Raw genomic sequence first — 22,642 nt, forward strand, 5'->3', positions numbered from 1 at the left:
CACTTAGAAAAATATGCATTCATAAAGGACAGTCAACATGGGCTTGTTAAAGGCAAATTGTGTCTAACAAACCTGATAAGAGTTTTTTTATGAAGTAATGGAGAGGGTGGATGAAGATAGTGCTGTTGATGCTGTTTATATGGATTTTAAAAGGCGTTTGATAAGTGCCAAAAGAGACTTGTAAGCAAAATAGAAGCCCATGGTATTAAAGGGATACAGAACTGGCTGGAAGACAAAAAAGCAGAGAGTGGTGGTGAATAGTTGTTTTTCTGACTGGAGGGAAGTGTGCAGTAATGTTCCCCAGGGGTCAGTATTAGGACCACTGCTATTTTTGATCTATATAAATGACCTGGACTTGGGTATATAGGGAGTAAAATTTCCATGTTCGCAGATGATACTAAGCTAGGAAAAGTAGCAAACAGTGAGGAGGATAGTAGCAGATTGCAAGAGGACATAGACACATAGACAGACTGGTAAAATGGGCAGTCACGTGGTAGATGACGTTTAATGTGGAGAAATGCGAAGTGATGCATTTTGGAAGGAACAATGAGGAGAGGCAATATAAGCTGATGGTAGAATCTTAAAGGGGGTGAAAGAAAGAGAGACCTGGGGGTTAATATAAGTAAATCTTTGAAGGTAGCAGGACAGGTAACAAAACATACGGGATGCTAGGCTTTATAAATAGGGGCATAGAATTACAAAAGTCAGGAAGTTATGATGAACCTTTATAAAACACTGGTTAGGCCTCAGCTAGTGTACTGTGATTAGTTCTGGGCACCACACTTTAGGAAGGATGTCAAGCCATTGGAACGGGTACAAAGGAGATTTACCAGGATGGTACCAGGAATGAGGGAGAGGCTAGAGAAGATAGGATTATTCTCTTTGGAGCAGAGAAGGTTAAGAGGAGACTTAATAGAAGTTTTCAAAATTATGAGGGGATTCGATAGGGCGAACAAGAAGAAACTATTTCCACTGGCGGGTGTATTGGTAACCCGAGGGCACCGATTTAAAATAGTTGTTAAAAGAAACAGAAGAGAGGTGAGGATAAATCTTTTTCACACAAAGTTATTTGGATCTGGAATGCATTGCCTGAAAGGGTGGTAGAAACCGATTCGATAACAACTTTTAAGAGTGAAGCAGATAATTATTTGGGGAGGACAAGTTTACAGGGCTATGGGGAGAGCGCGGGGGAGTGGGATTGATTTGGATAGCTCTTTTCTCAGAACCAGTACAGACACGATAAGCCAAATGGCCTCCTTCTGTGCTCTATGATTCTATGATAAATTGTTGGAGCCAGCAGAGTTCCTCTAGCTGTATATTACCTAGGAATTTAGTAGTGAGACTCAGGTGATGGAAAATGTGTGTGTGGGGGGTGGGGGTGCTTTCAATATTAACTACTTTAACTTTGAACATGTGGCTGGGCAAAAGTACAGGTTTTCTTAATGCACAGTTTTTTCTTATTTACCTTTTAGAATCAAGGAATATGTAAGCAGCTCTTTACTTCAGGAGACAAAGTGGATGTGTATCTGTTAGTCTGGGATTTTCTGAATGATTTCCAGAAGAACCAGGCTTGTCATGTTGAGTGATTTTCATGTTCCTAATTTTGCAGGTCAGTACAAAAGTGCCTAAGAACAGTGCTTCTTAACAATTCCAGTACCATAGACCAGCTTAATTAATTATTGAAAATATTGCAGACCATTAGTAGACATGTCTGTTGTGTCACTCAGTCTATGGACTTGCTATGACAAGGTTATCACAGACCTGAGACCAGTGTTTGAGAGGCACTGCACTAGCAGACATTTGCCCGTAACCCTATAATTGGGGTGGTGACTCATATGGAGTATAAATGCTGGTACAGGCATGCTGGGCTGAATTGCCTGTTTCTGTGCTGTTGCGTTCTATGTAATGCAATTCTATTTTGTTTCCAGAAGTAAAGAAAGTGAAAGTCCTGTAGGAGTCCTGTAGCTCAGTGGTTAAAGCACTCGCTTTGCAAGCGAGAGACCTGAGTTCAATTCCAGGCAGGGCAAAACCTTGGGCAAGTTTCCTTACTCCACACGCAATAATAATCCCTCCAAAAAACAAAAACAATAATAAATTGGTCATTTTCAATCTACGACTGTTTGTGGGACATTGCTGTGCGCAATTGGCTGCCGCGTTCGCCCAGTCAATTCACTTTACAGTGTGTTCTGTGAAAAGCTTTGGGACGTCCTCCCGGCGTGAAAAGCGCTATATCAAATGCAAGGATTATTATTATAAAGATTGAGCTGCAGATATGCAAACCTGAATTACCAATCCTGTTCAGCAGGAGCTCAAATTAGATGGCACATTTAATAAATTTTTCACAGTACATTGTTTTACTTTACAAAGTGGTATCATTTCACACATTAAGAGATGTAAAATTAAACAGCAGAAAGCTTTCAAAGCAAAATATTTTATACGCAGGTACCAGTGACTATACTCAGTTCACTAAGACAATGAAAATATACATCTCATAAAAATAATTCAGAAGTTGTGTAAAAAGTGATCTTTGAAATACCCCCAGCGTTTGTGTTTCGTTGAATCATGTAACATTCAGATCTACAAAACACCTCTGAAAACAAACAACCTTTGGACAGTTTAAATCAATGATTTCAAAGGCTGAATTAATACTCACTAAATACGGTCGAACTATTCTGCCACTTAAACGAAAAACATAAATAAATGTTAAAATGGAAAAAGACATCAAGGAGTCATGTAAGGGTATAATCTTGGACAATTATGAATTGCAACCATAGAGGCATCGTGACTGTTAATATTGCTAAGTTTCACAAACAAACATAGGCTGGAAGAACCATAGGAGAGTAAAGAACCATTCTTCCTTCCACAGCCTTTACTTTGGCTCTCGTCCTCTATTTGTTTTAATCAAAGGAACAACTGAAGACAGTTGTACATATTTATATAATCAAAGGCTTCTATAACCTCTGGGCATCAGTTATAAATACGGTAATGTGACAGTTAAACCAGCTCGCTTTACAGACAGAGTAAATGCACAAGATGAGTTTTGAGCAGAAGGGGAACAAGTCCTCAAAGGCAATTGAAGATTAATATCACAACTCCAACATCCATTACAGCTGCACAACATGATTGGCATATGGTTTCACAATATTATTACACTGATAATTTGTTATATAATGTGTATATATATTATATATAGCCGTGTTGCTACTGAATGCAATGCTATTACATTGAATTCAACGGAAAATGGTTCGTCAAGAATGTATAGGTACAAATTTGTTTCTTATACTGATTTATAGAGAAACTTAGTGCAATTCAAAATCCTCTGTCATGTAATTAAAATACAAAACAGGGAAATACTATCATTACAAGTAGAAAATACAGTCTGGTCCAAGCTAACTTTGGAGAGGATCTTTAACTAATTGTTATTGGACACATTATGCCAATTAACAGACCTGAAATTCCATCTAATCTTAGTCTGTAAAACTATTTGCAAGACTAAATTTTCAATAAGTGCAGATAATAATCTTTGCATTTGGAATTTAGTGTAGTGCCTTTCATGTCAAGAGGCTGGAGCACTTTACAGGAGTTTTCTGTAAAGTCTAGTGGCTGTGCATTTGTAGGTGAATGCGGCAGCCCATTTGTGCACAGCAATGTTCCACAAACAGCAATGTGACCAATGGCAGAGTGACCAATTTTATTTAGGGGACTGTTAGTTAAAACACTGGGAGAAACTTCCTTTTCTTTTCAAATAGTGCCTGTGGGATCTTTAACAGATTTACCCGAACAGGCAGACATGCCATTAGTTTAAAGTCTATCCAAAGGACAGCACCTCCAACAATTCAACACCACCGCAGTGCTGCTTAGACTATGTAAGTTCGAAGTCCTCACATGGGGCTTGAATCCTCAAACTTCTAACTCAGAGGTGAGAGTGCTGCTAACTGAGCCAGGCTGACTCGAATTTAGACTCAAAATTAGGATTAGATTGAAGCATTTTCACCAATTCTGCACTGCCTTTAATTTGAAGACAAAATAATCTTACAGCTACAAAAGGTGGAATTTTCAGACTCACTCTTGGAGACTCTGTAATGTGGGAGAGGAGCAGGTCACATATTTGTATCCAGCCCTTTCCACAATGTGACCTTGATCCATTATTGCTGAAAAGCATGAAGAGCGAGTGGATTTCTTTCCCAACTTCAAATCTCTTTCAGTTAAGAAACATATACAGTCTGAAAAGCAGGCTGTAGGGGGCATTTTGGCATTCATCTGCAAGGTCAGAGTTACGTCTACGCAGCAAGCTTGGTAAGGAGATGCTTGCACATCAGTCTTTCTGCAACTCAGTCGCATGCAGCAACTACAGTGGTGGTTTTTCTTCATTTTGCCTTTTATTTTCAGAACAAGATGTCTTCATTTGCAATCAAGAGCTGCACAATCAGTCTCTGGTACCGCATGTCATTCAAGGTGGCCAGTGTGTCTTGGTCAGCGGGTCGCATTAATGTTGGTCCAAACACTATCCCAAGGTTTTCAGGAGTCATCAAAGTATGTTTTTGATTTAAAGTGATCCTGAGGAAAATTAAATCAGCAGAGTTAGATACTGTAATAATAATCTTTGTATTTGATATAGCGCCTTATCACATCATCAAAATGTCTCAAAGCCCCTCACAGGATTTACTGTAGGGTTCAGTGACTGTGCTTTGTAGATGAGAGGTTCAGTGCTGTATACTTTGTCAGTGCTGCATCTTCCAACACATTGATTCAAATAATGTTCGCACTAACAGACATGCACTTGAATCAAGGGACTCTCCACACACAACAAATTTAATCTGATTTTATATCACCCTATAAAACTCACCAATAGCATCTTACAGTTCATAAAGAATGGAGAAGAAACAATAACATGATTTATTTGGTGCCTTTTCACATTAAAAAAAAAGCACGTTTACGAAATAACGTTAGTTGGAGATGAGGTATTTGTTAATCAGCAAGTACAGCAGCTAATCTGAACCAGCAATGTCCCAAATAACAGTGAGACAAGTAGCCAATTAATTTGAATTGCGGAGGAAATTTGGATGAGGAGGTGATATGAGAAAAATTCTTTGATATAGCAATGTTTGAACAGAGTTGCTTCAAAGTAGAGGGATGACATTTCTGTTGCCAGTCATAGTTCTCTTTAGTTTTGGTCAGGGGCTATAAGTCACTGAAAGCCTCATTCCATTGGAAACAAAAGGACAACAGGACCAAAATAAATGTTGGTCCAATTTTCTGGCAGCATCTTAAAGGATGTACAGTATTGAGCAAGTTCTAATATGCTATGCAAGGCCAAGAGGATGTAAAGGCCCTTCAGGCCAATTGTTCTTCCTTCCATCAGATTTTCATCCCATTACGATAACAATAGTTTACATTAATAAAACATCTTTCACCTCGGAGGACGTCTCAACAGTGCTTCAGTTTCTTAAATGAATCCAGCATTACTAAAATGAGTTCAGTGCCTTTGTCTCAGAAAAAGAATCTCAGAAGAAGTCTTGATCACTCTTCTTGCTAACTCTCTCATTGTAGCTGTTGATTTTACCCTCTGTAAATTTGGTTCAGATTTATATGAAGTCATGAGAATACCTAGTGCACGTGTTACTACAGGTGAGTGAATGGCTGCTTTGTGATGCTGACTCACTGAACACAGAAAAGTGGGACAAGAATGGTTGGTTTCAGACAGATGCAGATTGCACTGGATGATTTAACTGCATTAACAGATTTTAATTCACACCTAAACAATTAATTTTGAGGTGGATAGCACAAGCTCTGCTCGTCAAACAGCTGGTTGTAGATTCAAGTCCCAAGGTTGCTGTCACTCGCGATAGCCTAAGTAAAGTCAGGAACATGTTTTGTCAGCTCCCAATTTTCACCCCGTGGGGATACAATTCTGTTGTCAGCTTGCTGCCTTGTACATATCTCCTGCAGTGGCACTAGTCACAGAGACATCGAGCACAGACAGTTCTGTCCTTGCGATTCTACAGAGTGTGGAAACTCAAGATAAACATGAATTCACATATACTTCAAATAAATGGCTTAACTATTTTAGTTGGTGCCACTGAAAATGACTGAATTCTACAAGGAAACATGCAATTTCATGACAATTGTAAAAAAAACTTCACTCCCATGAACATGCACTTAAGTACTGAATTAGAACACTTCATTGCTTGAGCACCCTACTGCTACTACGACAAGACAGGCTGATGGGATACAATAAATTGTAATATGGCTACTGCTTCATTTTTGCTGACAGTACTAGAATATAGAGAGAGCAGCAGAGATAGAAGGTGCAGCAAAGATTTGTAGAAGGTATTGAGATTGTCCATACAGTCAAGCAGCCAATGCAAACCGCTTCTGCAATGTAATGTATTGCATATAGGTAAAACTGTGAGGTTTAAATGCATAAAAAGTCAAATGAATTAGAGCAGGGAGACATAGGAAGTATTAAGTATGTTGGGACCTACTTCCGACATGAATGGCGTTATATAAATATAAATTTGTATTGTTTTCACTTTCAATTTCTAAACAATAGAATTCAAAAGTGCCTTGTGATGTAATCCGCAGATGTTTGGACGGGAACCAATAAATGTCACACCGACCCCTGATACTTCAACTCCAGGACAATCTTGGGTTAGGGCCAATGTCTCTTTGTCGATTAATATGGTGTCCTTAGATATCCAAAAGACAATCGATAAAGTACCATACAAGACATTCCTTTGAAATGGAACAGATCACTAATCAACTCACACTCAGTAAGTATTTTTTCATACATCGCTTTTTAAACATTCCTGGACAAAACAATGAAAGATATAGATTTTTTAAGCTAACACCCAGTAATGGAGCTCTGCACCTAAGTACATTGAATGTTTAATTGCAGATGTGGAAAAATTTCTTCGGATCACATCCAATGTGATTAGCATCAGGATATATTGAATCAGGCTTCCTACTCCAAAAGGCTTCACTGATGCAAGCAATGCTACTTCACATCCAGCACGATAAACAATGTACTCATGTAAAGAGCACTTGTGGATCAAATGGCTTTTGTCCCCCTTCCTCAATGTTATTACATTTCTGAATGCAATACCAGTTTGGCAATATCTTATACATCATATACAGTACTTCATATAAATCGTACACTGAAATAAACAATAAGGTGTTAGGCTGGCACAGGTGGTAGCACTCTTGCCTTTAGGGTCAGAGTTAGAAGGTTGTGAGTTCAAGCTCCATGTTGGGAACTTTGAACTTATAGTTTAGGCTGAACACTCCATTGTCATGTTGCAGCAGTGCTCCCTTTGGTGCTGGTGGTGTCTTTTAGATGAGTCTCTAAACCAAAGTATCGTCTGCCTGTTCAGGTGGGTGTTAAAGATCACATGGTACTGTTCAAAAAGGGATGGGAGTTTCCCCCAGTTTCCTGGCCAGCAATTATCTGGATAAATTTATCATCCATCTCCTGGCTGTTTGTGGGACACTGGCTCTGCGCAAATTGTACGCAGTTTTTGCCTACAAATACACAGTTGTTAAACTTAATGATAATTACCTATAAAAATGCTTAGAGGTGTTCTAAAGTTACAAATGCTATATTAAATGAAAGTATTCTTACTAAATTATATTTACTTATGGCCCTGATTTCTTTATGGTGGCAAATTTCCATTTTACAAATATCTCATTTAGGAAAATAATAGTTCAAACCAACGGGTACTTTCATAGTCAACATTGTACTTCACCAATTACCATTTTATAGGGAATATGTAAGCCTCTGGGGGAATTACACCTTGGTCTAGATAAACTCTATTCATATAACATTTCCAACTTGCAGAACTAGGCAAATTATTGAATTCATGAGATACAGTAAATTACAATATGGGAGTAACTTTCTTGTTTTTCTCTGTTGTTTTTGAAAGAACTTTCAGAAAACCAGCTTCAAAACTAAGGCTGTTTTTAAGAATTTGCTTAAGTCTGTACACTCTGAATTGCTATGTTAATAAAGTAAATGTAGGTGCAGTTTCTTTCCCACAATTTCCAAAATTAATTGAGAATTGTATGAAACACAGTAATGAAGGCAAATTGTAAGATACAAAACCACAGGGACAATTCATCTTTGTGGATTAGAGTGGTCCAACAGGTGGCTCCTGCGCTGCCATAGGAGGACATTCACCAGGGAGCAGAACTTGGAACGTTGGAAATGGTCTCGGGTCGGATGTGGCCCATGGACCTTTCTCAAATGGGGAATCTGGCCTGTGGCAGCCAAAAGATTGGACCCCCCCCCACTGCTGTAAATAATCATTTAAGCACTCCGAGACACTGCCCCATGTGAAGGGCACTATATAAGTGCAAATTGTCAATGTCCCACAAAAGCCAGATGACCAATTGATGACCAATTTATCTGGATGATTGTTGGCCAGGAAACTCCCCTCTCTTTTTGAATAGTACCATGAAATCCTTAGCATTGTTAACTATCACTAGTTAAGTGTTTAACCCAAAGTAATGCAATCATAATTAAAATGTTTGAATTTTAGCTGATAATTCAGCGTTTACAACAACTTGCATTTATATAGTGACCTTCACACAGGGTAACATCTCGGGAGTGTTTTGTACATTTAGTCACACGTATGAATCATTACATATATTTGAGAGATATTCTTACTTTTTCAGATGAGCCATTAAGTACCGCAGTGTCTCATAATGTGCAGGAGGCAACAGCAATAACGTTTCATGGATGGCTTCTAGCCTGTCATCTGCATTAGCAATTTCTTCATGAAAAACAAATGAATATGTGTTACTCATAAAAGAAACATATATCAGTTCACAGAAGTTATTTTTTTTCTCTGGCCCAGGAGCAAAGTAATAAATGCTGTCTCACAGTTCAATTCTGATTTGCACCATTTGATTTGCACTCCATTCACAAATCTAGACACCAACTATCGCAACTGACTTCCTTGCCCACAGTGAGCGACAGCAGGAACTGTAAGAACATGAATACTCAGAGACCCTAACAGGAACATGGACCAGGAGGGAACTATTCCACCCCTTGAGCCTGCTCTGCCAGTATATTAGATCATCGTAGCTCTTTTGTTTCCTTATCTTTCTCCATCCTCCTTGATACCCATATTTTCCAAGTGTCCATCACCCTTTAAAACATCCCAATTAATTCAGCCTCCCGGGACATTGCATTCTAGAATCGATGATGAGACGTGTAGCTAGTTTCACTGTGCATACGCTTCTTGTGGATTATAAAATAGGAAATGATGTTAGCAATGTTACGATGACCTGGAATTATGTTTTTAGCACAGGAAGCAGTGAAATGTCCACAATTTGATCATGTTATAACCAAGTTAATGCAATAAAGAAGCAACTTATAATAGGACTGCACTGCATTTCCACTTGGTTCAAAAATACACTATTAAATAGTCTCAAATTGGATTCTTATTGCTATTTGCATTTTGATATGCACTAATCAGAGTTCTGATTAAGAGCACTAAATTTAGAAATAAAAGGAAACATATATTTCACCCATAATTTGGGGTCTATAATTCTGGACAACAAACTTCCAGATTACTTGGTAATATATCTCATGGCTAAAGTCGTTCACTACAAATGATTTTAATCAACTGTGTCGCTCTCTGATATATTTTGATGTGATAAAGTACTTTAAAAAGGCAAGTGCTTTCTGTCAGGAACAGAAGAAGGATTGCTCATTGCTAATAACATGGGTGCAATTGTTTCAAAGTAGTAAGTTGCTACAACCTCTTATTTTATCTTAATATCCATTTCATTAAATAATAAACCAAGCTTTGGTGGCTTTGGTTTGTCTGAGCTAGATACACCTACCCAGAAATCACAATGGCATAGCATCAAAATAAATATTCTGCAACAGCTATAAGCCAGCCGTCTTATCCGTGGTTCAGATGACATCAACAGTTACATATGGTTTCATTGTACATTGAGATTTTGCCATGTTTATCAAGTGACAATTCACACTACTGGGAAAAAACACACCAGCGTTAAAAATTGGGCAGTGTGCGGTACTTAAAAGGATCATAACGAAGGATCACAAGAGGGATAGAGACAAATATTGTAAAAATAATGATTGATTTTATAACAACAACAACTTGCACTTATACAGAGCCTTCCACACAAGGCAGCATCGCAGAGGGCTTAACAGAGCCTGACTCCAAGCCAGGGAGTGAATAGATTTGAACACGAGTATGAGGATCTTGAAGTCGATCTGTTCGGTGATGGGGAGCCTAGCCATAACTGGTGAGATGTGGGTATGAAGTTTGGTCTGGGTCAGTATGCGGGCGGCAGAGTTTTGAATGAGCTGGATTCTTTTGTATAGTGGAGCTAGGGAGACCGGCGAGAAGTGCGTTGGAGTAATCCAGGCGGGAGGTGATAAACACATGGGACAAGGCTTTCGGTTGCATTTGGGGTAAGGTATGGTCAGAGGCGGGCAATGTGGTGGAGGTGGAAGAAGGCAGTCCTGGACAGGGACTGGATGTGGGGGAGGAAGGACAGTTGGGGGTCGAACCAGACGCCTAGGTTGCACACTGGTTCAGTGAGTCTGAGGGAATGAGAGCCCAGGGAGGCTGAGGAGTTTAGATCCACAAGAGTGAAGACGTTGATGGGAACCAAGGAGTATGGCATCCATCTTGTCCATATTCAGCTGCACAAAGTTTACACTCATCCAGGCCCTGATGTCTGCCAGACAAGCTGAGAGAACATCAACGGACCTGGAGTTGGTACTGTAGGTTAGTAGGACTTGAATCATGCGAGTGTGGTCCTACTAAGGTAGATGAGGGAGGAGAGGCGATGGAGGAGTATGGCGTGGTCAGCTGTGGTGAACACAGCAGAGAGATCCAGAAGGATGAGGAGGCAGAGGGAGCCCTGTTCACAAATAGAGAGAATGGCGTTTGTGACTTTGACAAGCGTTGTCTCTGTGCTGTGGGAAGGGCAAAAACCAGACTGCAGGGGCTTGAGGAGGGAGTGGAGGGAGAGGTGTGACCAAAGTTGACCTGCAACATTTCATTCCAGGACTTTGGCAAGGAAGGGTAGGTTGGAGATGGGACGGTAGTGTGAGAGATTAGAGATCAAGGGTGTTTTTTTNGAGGAGGGGTGTGATAACAGCGGTTTTCAGGGGGAGTGGAACAGAACCTGAGGAGAGAAACTGGTTGACCGGAGTTAAGTGACCAGTAACTGAGTGGGGAGGAGGTCAAGGTAGCAGTCATAACATTGACTGAATATCTCCTCTCACTTTACTGAGAATGTAACATGCCACCAGCATTTACATTCAGGAATGCACCTCGCATTGTTTATCCACCATTACCCAGTACACATTTTGTTTAAACCTCTTCTTCACTTGGAATCTAGTTTTGATCTAGAGCAATACTTACTGGCTGCCTCGATGAATTTTGGATATGAATCAAAGGTGATGAGTGGAATCGGTAAATCCCTAAAATACAACTTAAGAGCCCCGGTGATGACATTGATGTCTGGATATGCGTTGGCAGAGATGTCAGCCTTATCACCATCTAGAAAGGCAATAAAAGTAGAGCTGAAAACAGAAAGCATTACCTAAACTAGATCACAATGCAGATTATATCAAGTAGCCAGCTTTTGCCATTCATGACCAAAAATATCATACAAAAGTCTGTAGCTGTAATAGAATATGAGAACATACCTTAAGTAACCTATTTAATAACTGAATTCACAGTTGTGTAGTGAATTTGTGAGAATCAGAATTAATTTTACATTACAACCTCAATAGAACGCAATAGTTGATGTTATAAATTCCTAAGTAGAGCCTAATAACGGGATGTGATCACTGATCAGCGCTTCCTCATCAAACATCACTGATCATATGACTGATACACAAGTATATAGAAAGCTGACATCTTGTGCTAAAAAGTGGCTGATCTTTGAAGTCATTAGGTCACTACCGAGACACTATCCTCCGTGAAGGGCACTAAATAAATGCAGGATGTTGTTGTTGAAGTTACTTCCTGTGTGCTGTGCAGGCATGCAGAAAATGCCCTGCATCACAATGCATAACCTAACCTTCTCAGATGGTGAACTGTTGTGATGAGTAACCAAACCCACCAGCATGAGTAAAATTAGGTTATGCAATGTGTTTTTATATATTTCTCATCTCGGGATCTGGGTGGCGTGGCATGACCAGTTGGCATTTATTGCCCATCCTGGTCGTCCTAAGAAGGTGGTGGTGGTCCTTCTCTTTAAACCACTGCAATAACATTATTCTTAAAACTGGGTGGCTAGAGGCTAGTTCAGGCCATATCCAGTGACCAGAGTCATGTGTAGCCAGATCTTAGAATAGCAAAATTCCTTCTATGAAGGATATTAGTGAAGCATTATAGTTTTTAATAAGAACCATAAATTCCATATCTGCACTAGCATGATTCAAACCCTTTGAAGCTTGATTTGCTTGTCCAGTCCTATTACTACTGTACTCTGGTCCCTGCTTGTGCACTTCAGATGATGTTGCAGATTTATTTTGTGAACTAGTTGTGAAACACTTTTCAAAATATAAACAACCCAAACTCTTAACGGAACATGGGTTACTGGAAGTGTGATTTGTTTTTATTTGGTTTCCTGCTTTCCTTTGGACTACTTACCAAAAATAACAAAAAAATTAATTATCAACACATTTCATTTCAAGTCAAAGTCCATCTCGGGAGCAAAATCCAGCCTGAGGTAACCATGTGTGGGTAGGCTGCCGATAAAACATGAGGCCCATCTCAGTCAAGTGTCAATTTTCCAGTTAAACCAAAGATTAACCTTCAGGTCTAAAAAATAGCAATGATGTTGAGATCAATAGGAAAAACAATGGTTTTCCCAAAATATAGATTCAGAGTTAAATTGTCGTTCATTTATAAACCAAGCTAAAATTAAGCATGTGCTTTCTGTTTCTTTCATTGCTTTCTATTGGTCAACAGGTAGTTGGTCTGACATGCTGCATATTCTCTCCCACAGGAGACCTTGATGAGTTTCGAGCAGGTCTGCGTTTCATAGAAAATCTCAAGCATTACTAGAATTGATGTGTCAAACACACCCAATGTCTACCTTAACAAATGGTATTCTGCTCTCATTGCGTACAATGATCTGGTGCAGAACATGCTGTAAGCAGTGTAATACAAATACTGCACAATACTGACATATGTACATAAAACAAATACTGTTTTATGTACATATGTCAGTGCAAGATGACAAATTGACACCTTCCACAGTACAAATCGCTTTATTCTCAGAGTGATTTTGGAAATTTAAACATACTGTACATCACCTGTCTTTGTTTACAAAATTGAACTCTGTCTCAAAGGGAGTTCTATAAAATGACAAAAGAACCAGAAGGGAGACAATGAGATTTTTTTTATCCAGAGAGTTGTTATATTCTGGAATGCACTACCTGAGAGGTTGGTGGAAGCAGATTTGATAGTAACTTTCAAAAGGTAATTGGATATGTACTTGAAAAGGAAACAATTTCAGGACTATGTGGTAAGAATGGGGGAGTGGGACTAGGTGGATAGCTCTTTCAAAGAGTTGGCACAGGCTGTACTGTAAAATTCTATGATTCTAATATATCCGAAAAGGAAAAATATTTAAAAATGTGGGGAAAAAGCCAGTGGAATGGGACCAAATAGAGAACCAACATGGACACAATGGGCTAAAGAATTTTCTTCTATGCTGAAAATTTCTGTGAGTCTATGGTATTTGTTTGTAGTTCCACTTGCCCTGTAGTTAGTTAAAATTTATTTGGGTCCCATTGTCCCAAAGAAGCATAAAATAATGGATTTTTATCCATTATTTTATGCTTAAGGAAGTAAAAAAAATTCTTGATAAATGGGGAAGGTCTTATCTTTTGGAATAAAGAAAGTCTAAAGACTTAAATACTTTAAATGAAGGCCGAAGATTTTCTTCTCCCACCAAAAAAACATGTAATAATCCTTGCATTTGATATAGCACTTTTCACGTCGGGAGGACGTCCCAAAGCGCTTCACGGAACACACTGTAAAGTGATTTGACTGTATATTTGTGGGCGAACGCGGCAGCCAATTGCGCACAGCAATGTCCCACAAATGTAAGAATTGAAATAAACAGCTTTCCTGGATGACAGGACTGGTTCAAAACCACCTAGGATTTTACAGTAAGGGAGGTCAACCCAACCCTTTGCCAATGTTCTCTGCATTATGTACAAGATAAGGAGATCACTAGTAAGAACAATTGTTCTTTATGCCAGCAAAGAACCTTGTGAAATGTACAAACATAAGGCCACTTTGTGAAAGGTACGGCAATACAATAGATCCTCTTCAACGTCCAGCAAAATTATTTATTCTTCCCATGGAATACACCAAAATAGCTTGCTGTAAGGTACACACCGTGATACAACTGTACAAGGCACTTTGATCAGGTAAAAGTCTATGTGAATAAAGGTTTTAGAAATGCTTTTCAGAGTTTTCTCATGAAATGTTACTCTCTCACACCTGTATATATTAAAGGCCTAAGGTTAAGAAAGTTATAATTTGAAATTATTGTTGATCCTATGAAGAAACTTTCTCCTGATAAGCTCACTGGATAAATACTCTGTCTTTCATTGTACTGAGTCGTAAAGAGCAGGCAGGTCTATGTCGTCAGCTGATCTCAGCCAGGGAAACAGTAAAAACACTCCATTTGGCTTCAGTGTCTCCAGGCTGGAGGAAGAGAGATCAATTATTTCTAAATTGCTATCTAGTGATCAAGAAATTTGAGGTAAAATGCAATATTCTGATCAAATTAACCTGAACCTTCTCATATTCCTCATCTTAAACATAATGACAACTGCAACAATGACTTGCTGTCATATAGCACTCTTCTCTGGGAGTTTCACAACAACGATGTCAGGCACTGAGCAAGTAAGAAGGAGGGGAGAAAGGGGAAGCTAACCATACATACAGTGTTTAGGTGTGACTTAAAGACAGATAGAAAGTGAGTGAGTGGTGAGAATGAGGAGTTCCTAAAACCCCATCAACTTTAAGTTTTGGGTAAAATAGTTAAGCACTGATGAAACAAATCACTTCATGCCATATCTCTGTATCTGTCCAACCTGCTTACACCCAATTCCTCTACCTACCTCCATTACTCAGCTGGCTCCGGCCTCCTGCACATTCATCATCCCCTCCGCTCTGCCATTGGCAGCGGTGCTTTCAACCACTATGCCCTGAGACTCTGGAACCTCTGCCTCAATCCCTCCGCCTTGCCCCCTCCTTGTCCATCATCAGATCACACTTGAAGACCTTCCTCTTCAACCGTGTCTATTGTCACCTCCCCCCTTTCCCTGGCTCAGGGTCAAACTCTTGTCACTGTTAAGCAATCTGAGAGGCTACCCTACATAAAGGGAGTTATATAAATGCAAGTTGTTGTGGTTGGTCGTATTTGGGCTGAATGGTCTCCTTCGGTGCTGTAAGATTCTATGATTCATGATCGCCCTGAATAACCTTCTCTTGAGCCTCTTCCTCTGCCTGATAGGTGGACAAGCCAACACAAGAAATAAGCAGCTTCAATCACCTTATGGTGTTTGCCTCAGTGCTCTGTGGGCCGATCTACCCGAATGCCTGAGAGACAGGAAATGGAAACGTTTATTTTAAAGTTCCTGCATAACCAGTTTCTTCATTGGCTCAGATGCTCAAAGCTAAACTGAGCCTGTACAATACACAATTACATTTGTATAGCGCCTTTCATGTCAGGAGGATGTCCCAAGGCGCTGGGTGCTCTAGGACCAAGAAGGACTGAGCTGGAGAAGATAAAAATCAACAAAGTTTCCCACGCTTTACTGCTAGCCAGTGAACCTTGCTGCAAAACACGTGCACGTGGACTTTGACTGAGGGGAAGGTCACACTTGGTGGCCGGGCTCCCACAGTCAAATAGCCTGACACTCTCTGAGATGCTCCATCATGAAGAAAAGGCAAATCACTTGGTCAAGGTATGGATGGAGTCCAGCCAGTGGAGGTTGAACAACTTCCCTGCAAAAGTCATCACGTCAAGAGAGAAGGCTGGAGGAGGATTGGAAACAAAACAAAGCACAACTGAAACATGTGGGAAAACACTGCAAGTTTTAAGACCTGTTTTACTTAAAAGGCAAAATGAAATAGTCCAACTGACAACCATATACACACAAAATAATTAATATCTGACTGGAGTAATCAACAGCCACCCACAGTCACAGAACCCAAAGCAGAGGCATGGCTCGCTCACACCCCATAGCTGTTTTGGGGTATTTTGCTATGGTACAAAGTAGAACCCACATCAGTCACTACCGCTGTACCAGTAAAACCCAGTAATTCCTGATTCCACTCCACCCTTACTCCAGGAAACTAAAAATAGTGTCTATTTCACTTCATTTGACTTTAAATGTGGTTTCAGTTTTGTCTAGTAGACTCACTAATGAAGAGCACATTAATATGTTAATAGGAAATATGTGTTCCTTTTCCATGTGCTGGATCCTGTGTATGGCTGGATTTCTGTTAAATATACATTGTGGGCATCTTCTTCTGTAACCCGGTATGATGCTAGATGTGACCATGGATCTTAGAATTAGTTTATTTCATAAATGTTAATAATAATCCTTCCACTTTGATATCGTGCCTTTCATGTCAGGTGGACGTCTCAAAGTGCTTCACAGGATTTCCTTGTACTATTCTGAAGGTGAATGCGGCAGCCAATTTGCAGACAGCAATGTCCCACAAGTATCCATGATGTAAGTGACCAATTTTATTTAGGAGACTGTTGGCCAGGACATTAGGAGAAACTCCATTCACCATTCTTTTGAATATGTCATGGGATCTTTAATGTCTACCTCATCAAACAGACAGACCTAGATTTAATGTATCGTCCAAAGTACGGCACCTCCGACAATGCAGCACACCCCAAACACCGCAGTGAAGTATCAATCAAAACTATTTGAGTTCAAAGTCCTGACATAGGAGTTGAACCCACACCCTTGAGACCTTTTGATGTTAGAGTCATTTTGAGAACATTTGATGTTAAAGTCAATGGGAAGAAATTATTTCCAAGTTTATTTCCAGAAACTAAACATTCCAAGATATTACCCCCACTGAAAGGCACTATATTAATGCAAGTTTGTGTACCAGATGCTGTATCAAATACAAGAATGATTATACATTGGATCCTCACATCACACTCACTGTTGTGACAATGGAATTTTGCTTTGCCTTTGGATCACACAGTGGCCTCTGGCTCACATTAACCTTCAATAGCCTCAACCTCAAAACTATAATTCAAACTCATCATTGTTTTAATTACAGTTAACTCCTCCTTAATACCATCACTGTGGCTTGTACATCCTGATAGTAGTCTGTTGAGATCAAATTTGCACCTGGATGGTCTGGGTTTAAAACCTGGCAAGTCCACTCAGTCATCATTCTTTGGAGATGATTAAAAAAAAAGCATGATACAGTAAATCTCACATAAACCTTATCTTTATAAATCATAAAATTGCCTAAGTCGTACATTCACCTAAGTGCCATTGAGTTTCCTGTCAAAAACTCTCAGATTCCTTTGCACTACTGTTTTTTTCAGGGGGGTTGAATTATGAAGAGATTTATAATAATATTGCAATATTGGGACGTCTAGAAGACGTGAAAAGCGCTATATCAAATGCAAGGATTATTATTATTATAATAGTAATCCATGCATTTCATGAGGCACGTATACCACCTATTATGTCGAAAATTCTCAAAGCACTTCACAGGTAATTACAGTCAAGAGTATTGTAATGCAGCCTGTGAAGTTGGCTGCGGTGAATACATCGTGGATAGTTTGTCCCGTTTCTATGTTATTAACATTTTAATGAAAATGCACAAAATAACATTTGTACAGCATCTTTCATGTTGGGAGGACGTCCCATGGTGCAGGACAGTCAGGGATTTTGACCCGAGCGGGGGGTTGGTGTCAGGGAGGGTGGAGGGTAGTAGGGTGACCGAAGGCAGAGTTGAAGGAGGGTCTTGAGACATGTCTTGAAGGAGGCAAGGGAGGGAATAAGGCAAAGGATCTGTAGGATTGAGATCCAAAGGGTGGGGGCAGAGAAGCTGAAGGCCCAACTACTGATGGTAGGGCGGGCCAAGTGGGGGATGTGGAGCAGGCCCCTGCCTGATAAGCGGAAGGAGCAGACAGATTGATATGGGGTTAGCAGGTCACAGAGGTTGGAAGGAGCAAGGCCATGGAGGGCGTTAAAAGCGGAACTATCTTCCAGTGGAGCCAGGCGAGGGTGGGAGTGATAGGGTCACGGAGATTGGTGCGGGAGAGGACACGAGCTGCAGAGTTCTGGATTATCTGCAGCTTGTGGAGAGAAGAGTTGGGAAGCACGACAAGCAGGGAGTTGGTGTAGTCAAGCCTAAATATGATGAATGCGTGGATGAGGATTTCGGAGGCCTAAGGGTTGAGGCAGTGGCAGAGCTGGGCGATGTTATAATAATAATAATCCTTGCATTTGATATTGCGCTTTTCACGTTGGGAGGACGTCCCTTAAGCGCTTCACAGAATATACTATAAAGTGAATTGACTGTATATTTGTGGGCAAACGCGGCAGCCAATTGCGCACAGCAATGTCCCACAAACAGTCGTGGATTGAAAATGACCAATTTAATTATTGTTTTTGGTTTTTTTGGAGGGATTATTATTAGGCGTGTGGAGTAAGGAAACTTGCCCAAGGTTTCGCCCTGCCTGGAATTGAACTCAGGTCTCTCGCTTGCAAAGCGAGTGCTCTAACCACTGAGCTACAGGACTCCACATGCTGCAGAGGTGGGGGATGGCAGAGCGGGTCATGGCACAGATGTGGGGTAGAAAGGACAGCTGAGGATCAAACAAAATGCTATGGTTTGGACTGGTTCAGTGAGGTGGAGTGTGCATCAATGGGTGGGGATGCTTCTAGCGAGAGGACCCGGGTTCAATTTCTGGGTGGGGCGAAAATTTCCTTACACAAGCTTCTGTTTGCCAAGCAGTAAGTAGGAACCTAGTTATTAGTCGATTGGTGGATCGCTTTCCAGCGGTAATAATCCCTTCATAAAAATAATAATTTGGTCACTCAATCCATGACTGTTTGTGGGACACTATTGTGTGCAATTGGCGACTGCGTTTCACCCACAAAATATACAGTCAATCATTTTACAATATATTCTGTGAAGAGCTTTGAGATGTCTCAACGACGTGATAAGGTGCTATATGTAATGCCAGGATTATTATTACAAATAAAGTGGCTGAAATGTTGAATCATCTGCCATAAATTATTGCTGAAGCAAATTCCATCAATTATATTAAAAGGGAGTTAGACAGATGCTTCAATAGTAATTTTGCAGGGTATGAGGAGGGAGCAGAAAAGCGATTAGAAAAGCCAGCTCATATGGAGAAAAATACCAGAGCAGAATTGATGGGCTGAACGTCTTATTTCTCTGCTGTAACATTCTATGGGGTGGGGGAATAGGAAAGGAGGCAAAATTAAGTTATACAATGTGATAGGTACTGGATAAAGCCATTGTACCTATCCTAACAATTGGTTTGGGTCTGAATTCCCCACCCCACCCACATTCAGAGAATGATTTCTCTCTTCAGCTGATTCAGTATTGGATTGCTGATGTTTTTTTAATCCTAGCTGCAGGAAGAGCTTTTTAACCCTTCTTAACTTCAGCTTTTCCCGTTTTAGATTTTATTAGGCCACCATCTGGCAATGAAATGCAAAGTGCAGGGCCTTTCCCCAGCCCCAATTTACGATTTTCCCGATAGGCCATGTTTAACCCATTCTATCCCTCTTCCGAATGTCACATCATGAGAGACCAGCATGAAATAAGGAAACTTGCCCATTAGCAGCTGGGGGGAGGGTCCTTGATGTTGTATTAAAGATTCCTTAGGTTCAGCAATTCAGGCACTATTAAAGCATTCATAGTGTCAGCAAAACTCTTCTGAAATGTACAACATATATTATATTGGAAAATGAGATGATCTGTGTGATTTGTATTCAAATGTTTGGCAGCATTGCAATGAGACTCAAACACAATGGATTCTAGATAGTTTTCTGAAGAGCATGGTTAGATCAACCAGAAATTGGGATTTTATACTAAGATTTCAAAACAACTGGTCCAGCAACAAAGGGGTCAAAATGGCAAAGTGTGATGTGTTAACGTGTCGATAAACACATTCAAATGAGGCCAGCGGGTAACAAGATGACAGTGGGTGACAGTGTTGGGATTTGGACTTCATGATCATGACATTGGCGGGAAACTGGATTAACTTACTTTTGTGTTACACACAGTTCCCTAGAGTAACGTGGTATGGAAACAGACCATTCAATCCAACCAGTCGCAAGGAGGTTTATACTACACAAAAACTGCTCTTCCTCCTATTTTGCTCTCCTATATCGCTTATTCCCTTCTCTCTCATATATGCATTATTTTCTCTTAAATACACTGATCATATTTGCTTCAACTACAGCAATGAGTTCCACATACCCACAACTTGCTGCATGAAGAGGTTCCTCTAAAACTCCTATTAGATCTACAACAGGTAATCCACAGGGGACCATACAAGGCTGGGAGGAGAAACTGTTGGAGGGCAACAAAGTGGAGGATGGGTTAAGTAAGATTGGAATCAGGAGAGTGCTGTTTTACGTTGGTGGTGATGAAGGAGGATGTGGTGATTGGGAAGGATGGAGTGGTCCACAGTAAAAAAAAATACAGCAGAGATGACAAGGAGGCAGAGTGAGCCCTGGTCGCAGAGAGACACTTGGTGACTTTGACAAAGGCTACCTTAGTGCTGTGAATACTGCCATGATGCTGTCAGCAGAGATCTTTCGATTATGTTGCATACTAACACTAACTTTAGTTCTGCTCCATACTAACACTATGTTTGGTTCTTCTCTATACTAACACAAACCTTTGGTTCTACTCTATACTAATACTATCTTTGATTATGCTCCATACTAACACTATCTTTGGTTTGTCCTCCCGACGTGAAAGGCGCTATACAAATGTTATCTTGTTATTGTATCTTTTGTTCTTCTCCACACAATCTTTGACATAAATGCCCGATGGAGTTCTGTTGCACAGCTTCAATATTTCAGTGAAAGACGCACACTCATAAAACACACGTTATAAAAGAAAACATTCCTGTTTAAAAAGCATTATTTTGCCAGTTTTAAGTTAATCCCGGTGGTAAATAAGCATTCCTCAGCTGAGAAGGAGAAAAGCAAACTGCAGCCCAGACTCTTGAGTAGTCGAGTACAATGCAGTTGTTTCCCCAGGGGGAGGGGGGGGAAGGAGGCGGAACTGACACAAACACCTCCTCTGAACAACACTGCCACGTATAAGTGGACACAAACAAAAGTATTCCCTTTTAACCTTATTTAATAAAAATCATTCTGGAAGCATTTTCTTCAGAAATGTGGCCTGTGTTTTAGGAGAGTGCGTCTTTTCCTGAAATACGGACACAGTGTGAATTAGCGCTTCATCTTGGCATTCATGGTATTTACAGATGCTGTTTGTGCAGAACAGATCCACAAGATCTCATGGTCCTATCTTCAAATCTCACATAAAACAGAAGCCGTCATGCTAATGGCAATCCATATCTAACATGTCTCAGCAACAAATGTTTTGTATCTGCTGACCTTTCATTAAAAAATATTAAATTAACTAAATTCCACATCCTGGCATGCAAATAAAAGCACTCAAATTTCTGAGCGTTTATGTAAACTATTAAGTTCAAATGCTTGTCTCTTTTGCACGTGGAATGCATTCCAGTAACAAAATAATTGGGGGTTATGTGAACAAATGTCTTTTTAACCATAAAATTTGTGACCTATCATATAGAACACAGAACTTTTTTTATAGCAGTACTGAAACTTTTATCTGTACAAATGAGTCTGATGGGTTACATAACTCAGAAAAATATAGTACTGTCAATCCACAGTCTGTTTTTTTATATACCATCAGAAAATATTGAGTCATGCTCATCTACTCACCACGATCAAAAGCCATTTTAACATCTTCTACATGCTCGGTAAATCCTGATAATCTGTATAGCCCCTCTGATTTCATACCTGTTAAATAAACAGAAGATGGTTACTCATTAATTAATACAAAAATACAGTCACACCAATTTAGAGTAAAAATCCTGTGAAGCCCTTTGAGATATCCACCTGACTTGAAAGGCGTTATACGAAATGTAAGGATTATTATTTTATTATATTACTATTATTACTATTATTATTATGTGTGCCTTTACATTTGATATAGCTCCTTTCATGTCAGGAGGATGTCTCAAAGCGCTTCACAGGATATACTGTAAAGGGCAGTTATTGTGTTTTGTGGGCAAACGTGGCAGACAATGTGCACACAGCAATGTCCCACAAACAGCCATGGAGTGAGTGACCAACTTGATTTGGGGGGGTTGTTGGCCAGGACACAAGGAGAAACTCTCTTCACTTTTTGAATAGTGCTATGGGATCTTTAACCTGAACGGGCAGACAGCACCTCAGTTTAACGTTTAATCTGAAGGACGGCACCTCCGACAGGTATTATCCACATTGAACAGCAGTCGATTGGTTTCAGCAGCAGTTTTCCACTTTTTC

The 22,642-nt window shown here is 40.0% G+C and overlaps 1 protein-coding gene across 1 annotated transcript in view; it reads right to left on the reverse strand.

Moving 5' to 3' along the window:
* Positions 1–2,309: 2,309 nt before the first annotated feature.
* chn2 (chimerin 2) overlaps positions 2,310–22,642 on the reverse strand; it is a 201,024-nt gene continuing 180,691 nt past the window's right edge. The window contains exons 10-13 of the mRNA XM_042331858.1: positions 22,034–22,111; positions 11,409–11,546; positions 8,666–8,771; positions 2,310–4,557 (exon numbers count right to left, since the gene is read on the reverse strand). Coding sequence (XP_042187792.1) covers positions 4,386–4,557; positions 8,666–8,771; positions 11,409–11,546; positions 22,034–22,111 — 494 coding nt within the window. The 3' untranslated portion in view covers positions 2,310–4,385. The remainder of the gene's footprint in view (positions 4,558–8,665; positions 8,772–11,408; positions 11,547–22,033; positions 22,112–22,642) is intronic.

Source organism: Callorhinchus milii, unplaced genomic scaffold (assembly GCF_018977255.1).
Source record: "Callorhinchus milii isolate IMCB2004 unplaced genomic scaffold, IMCB_Cmil_1.0 Scaffold2, whole genome shotgun sequence".
NCBI classification, from domain to species: Eukaryota; Metazoa; Chordata; class Chondrichthyes; order Chimaeriformes; family Callorhinchidae; genus Callorhinchus; species Callorhinchus milii.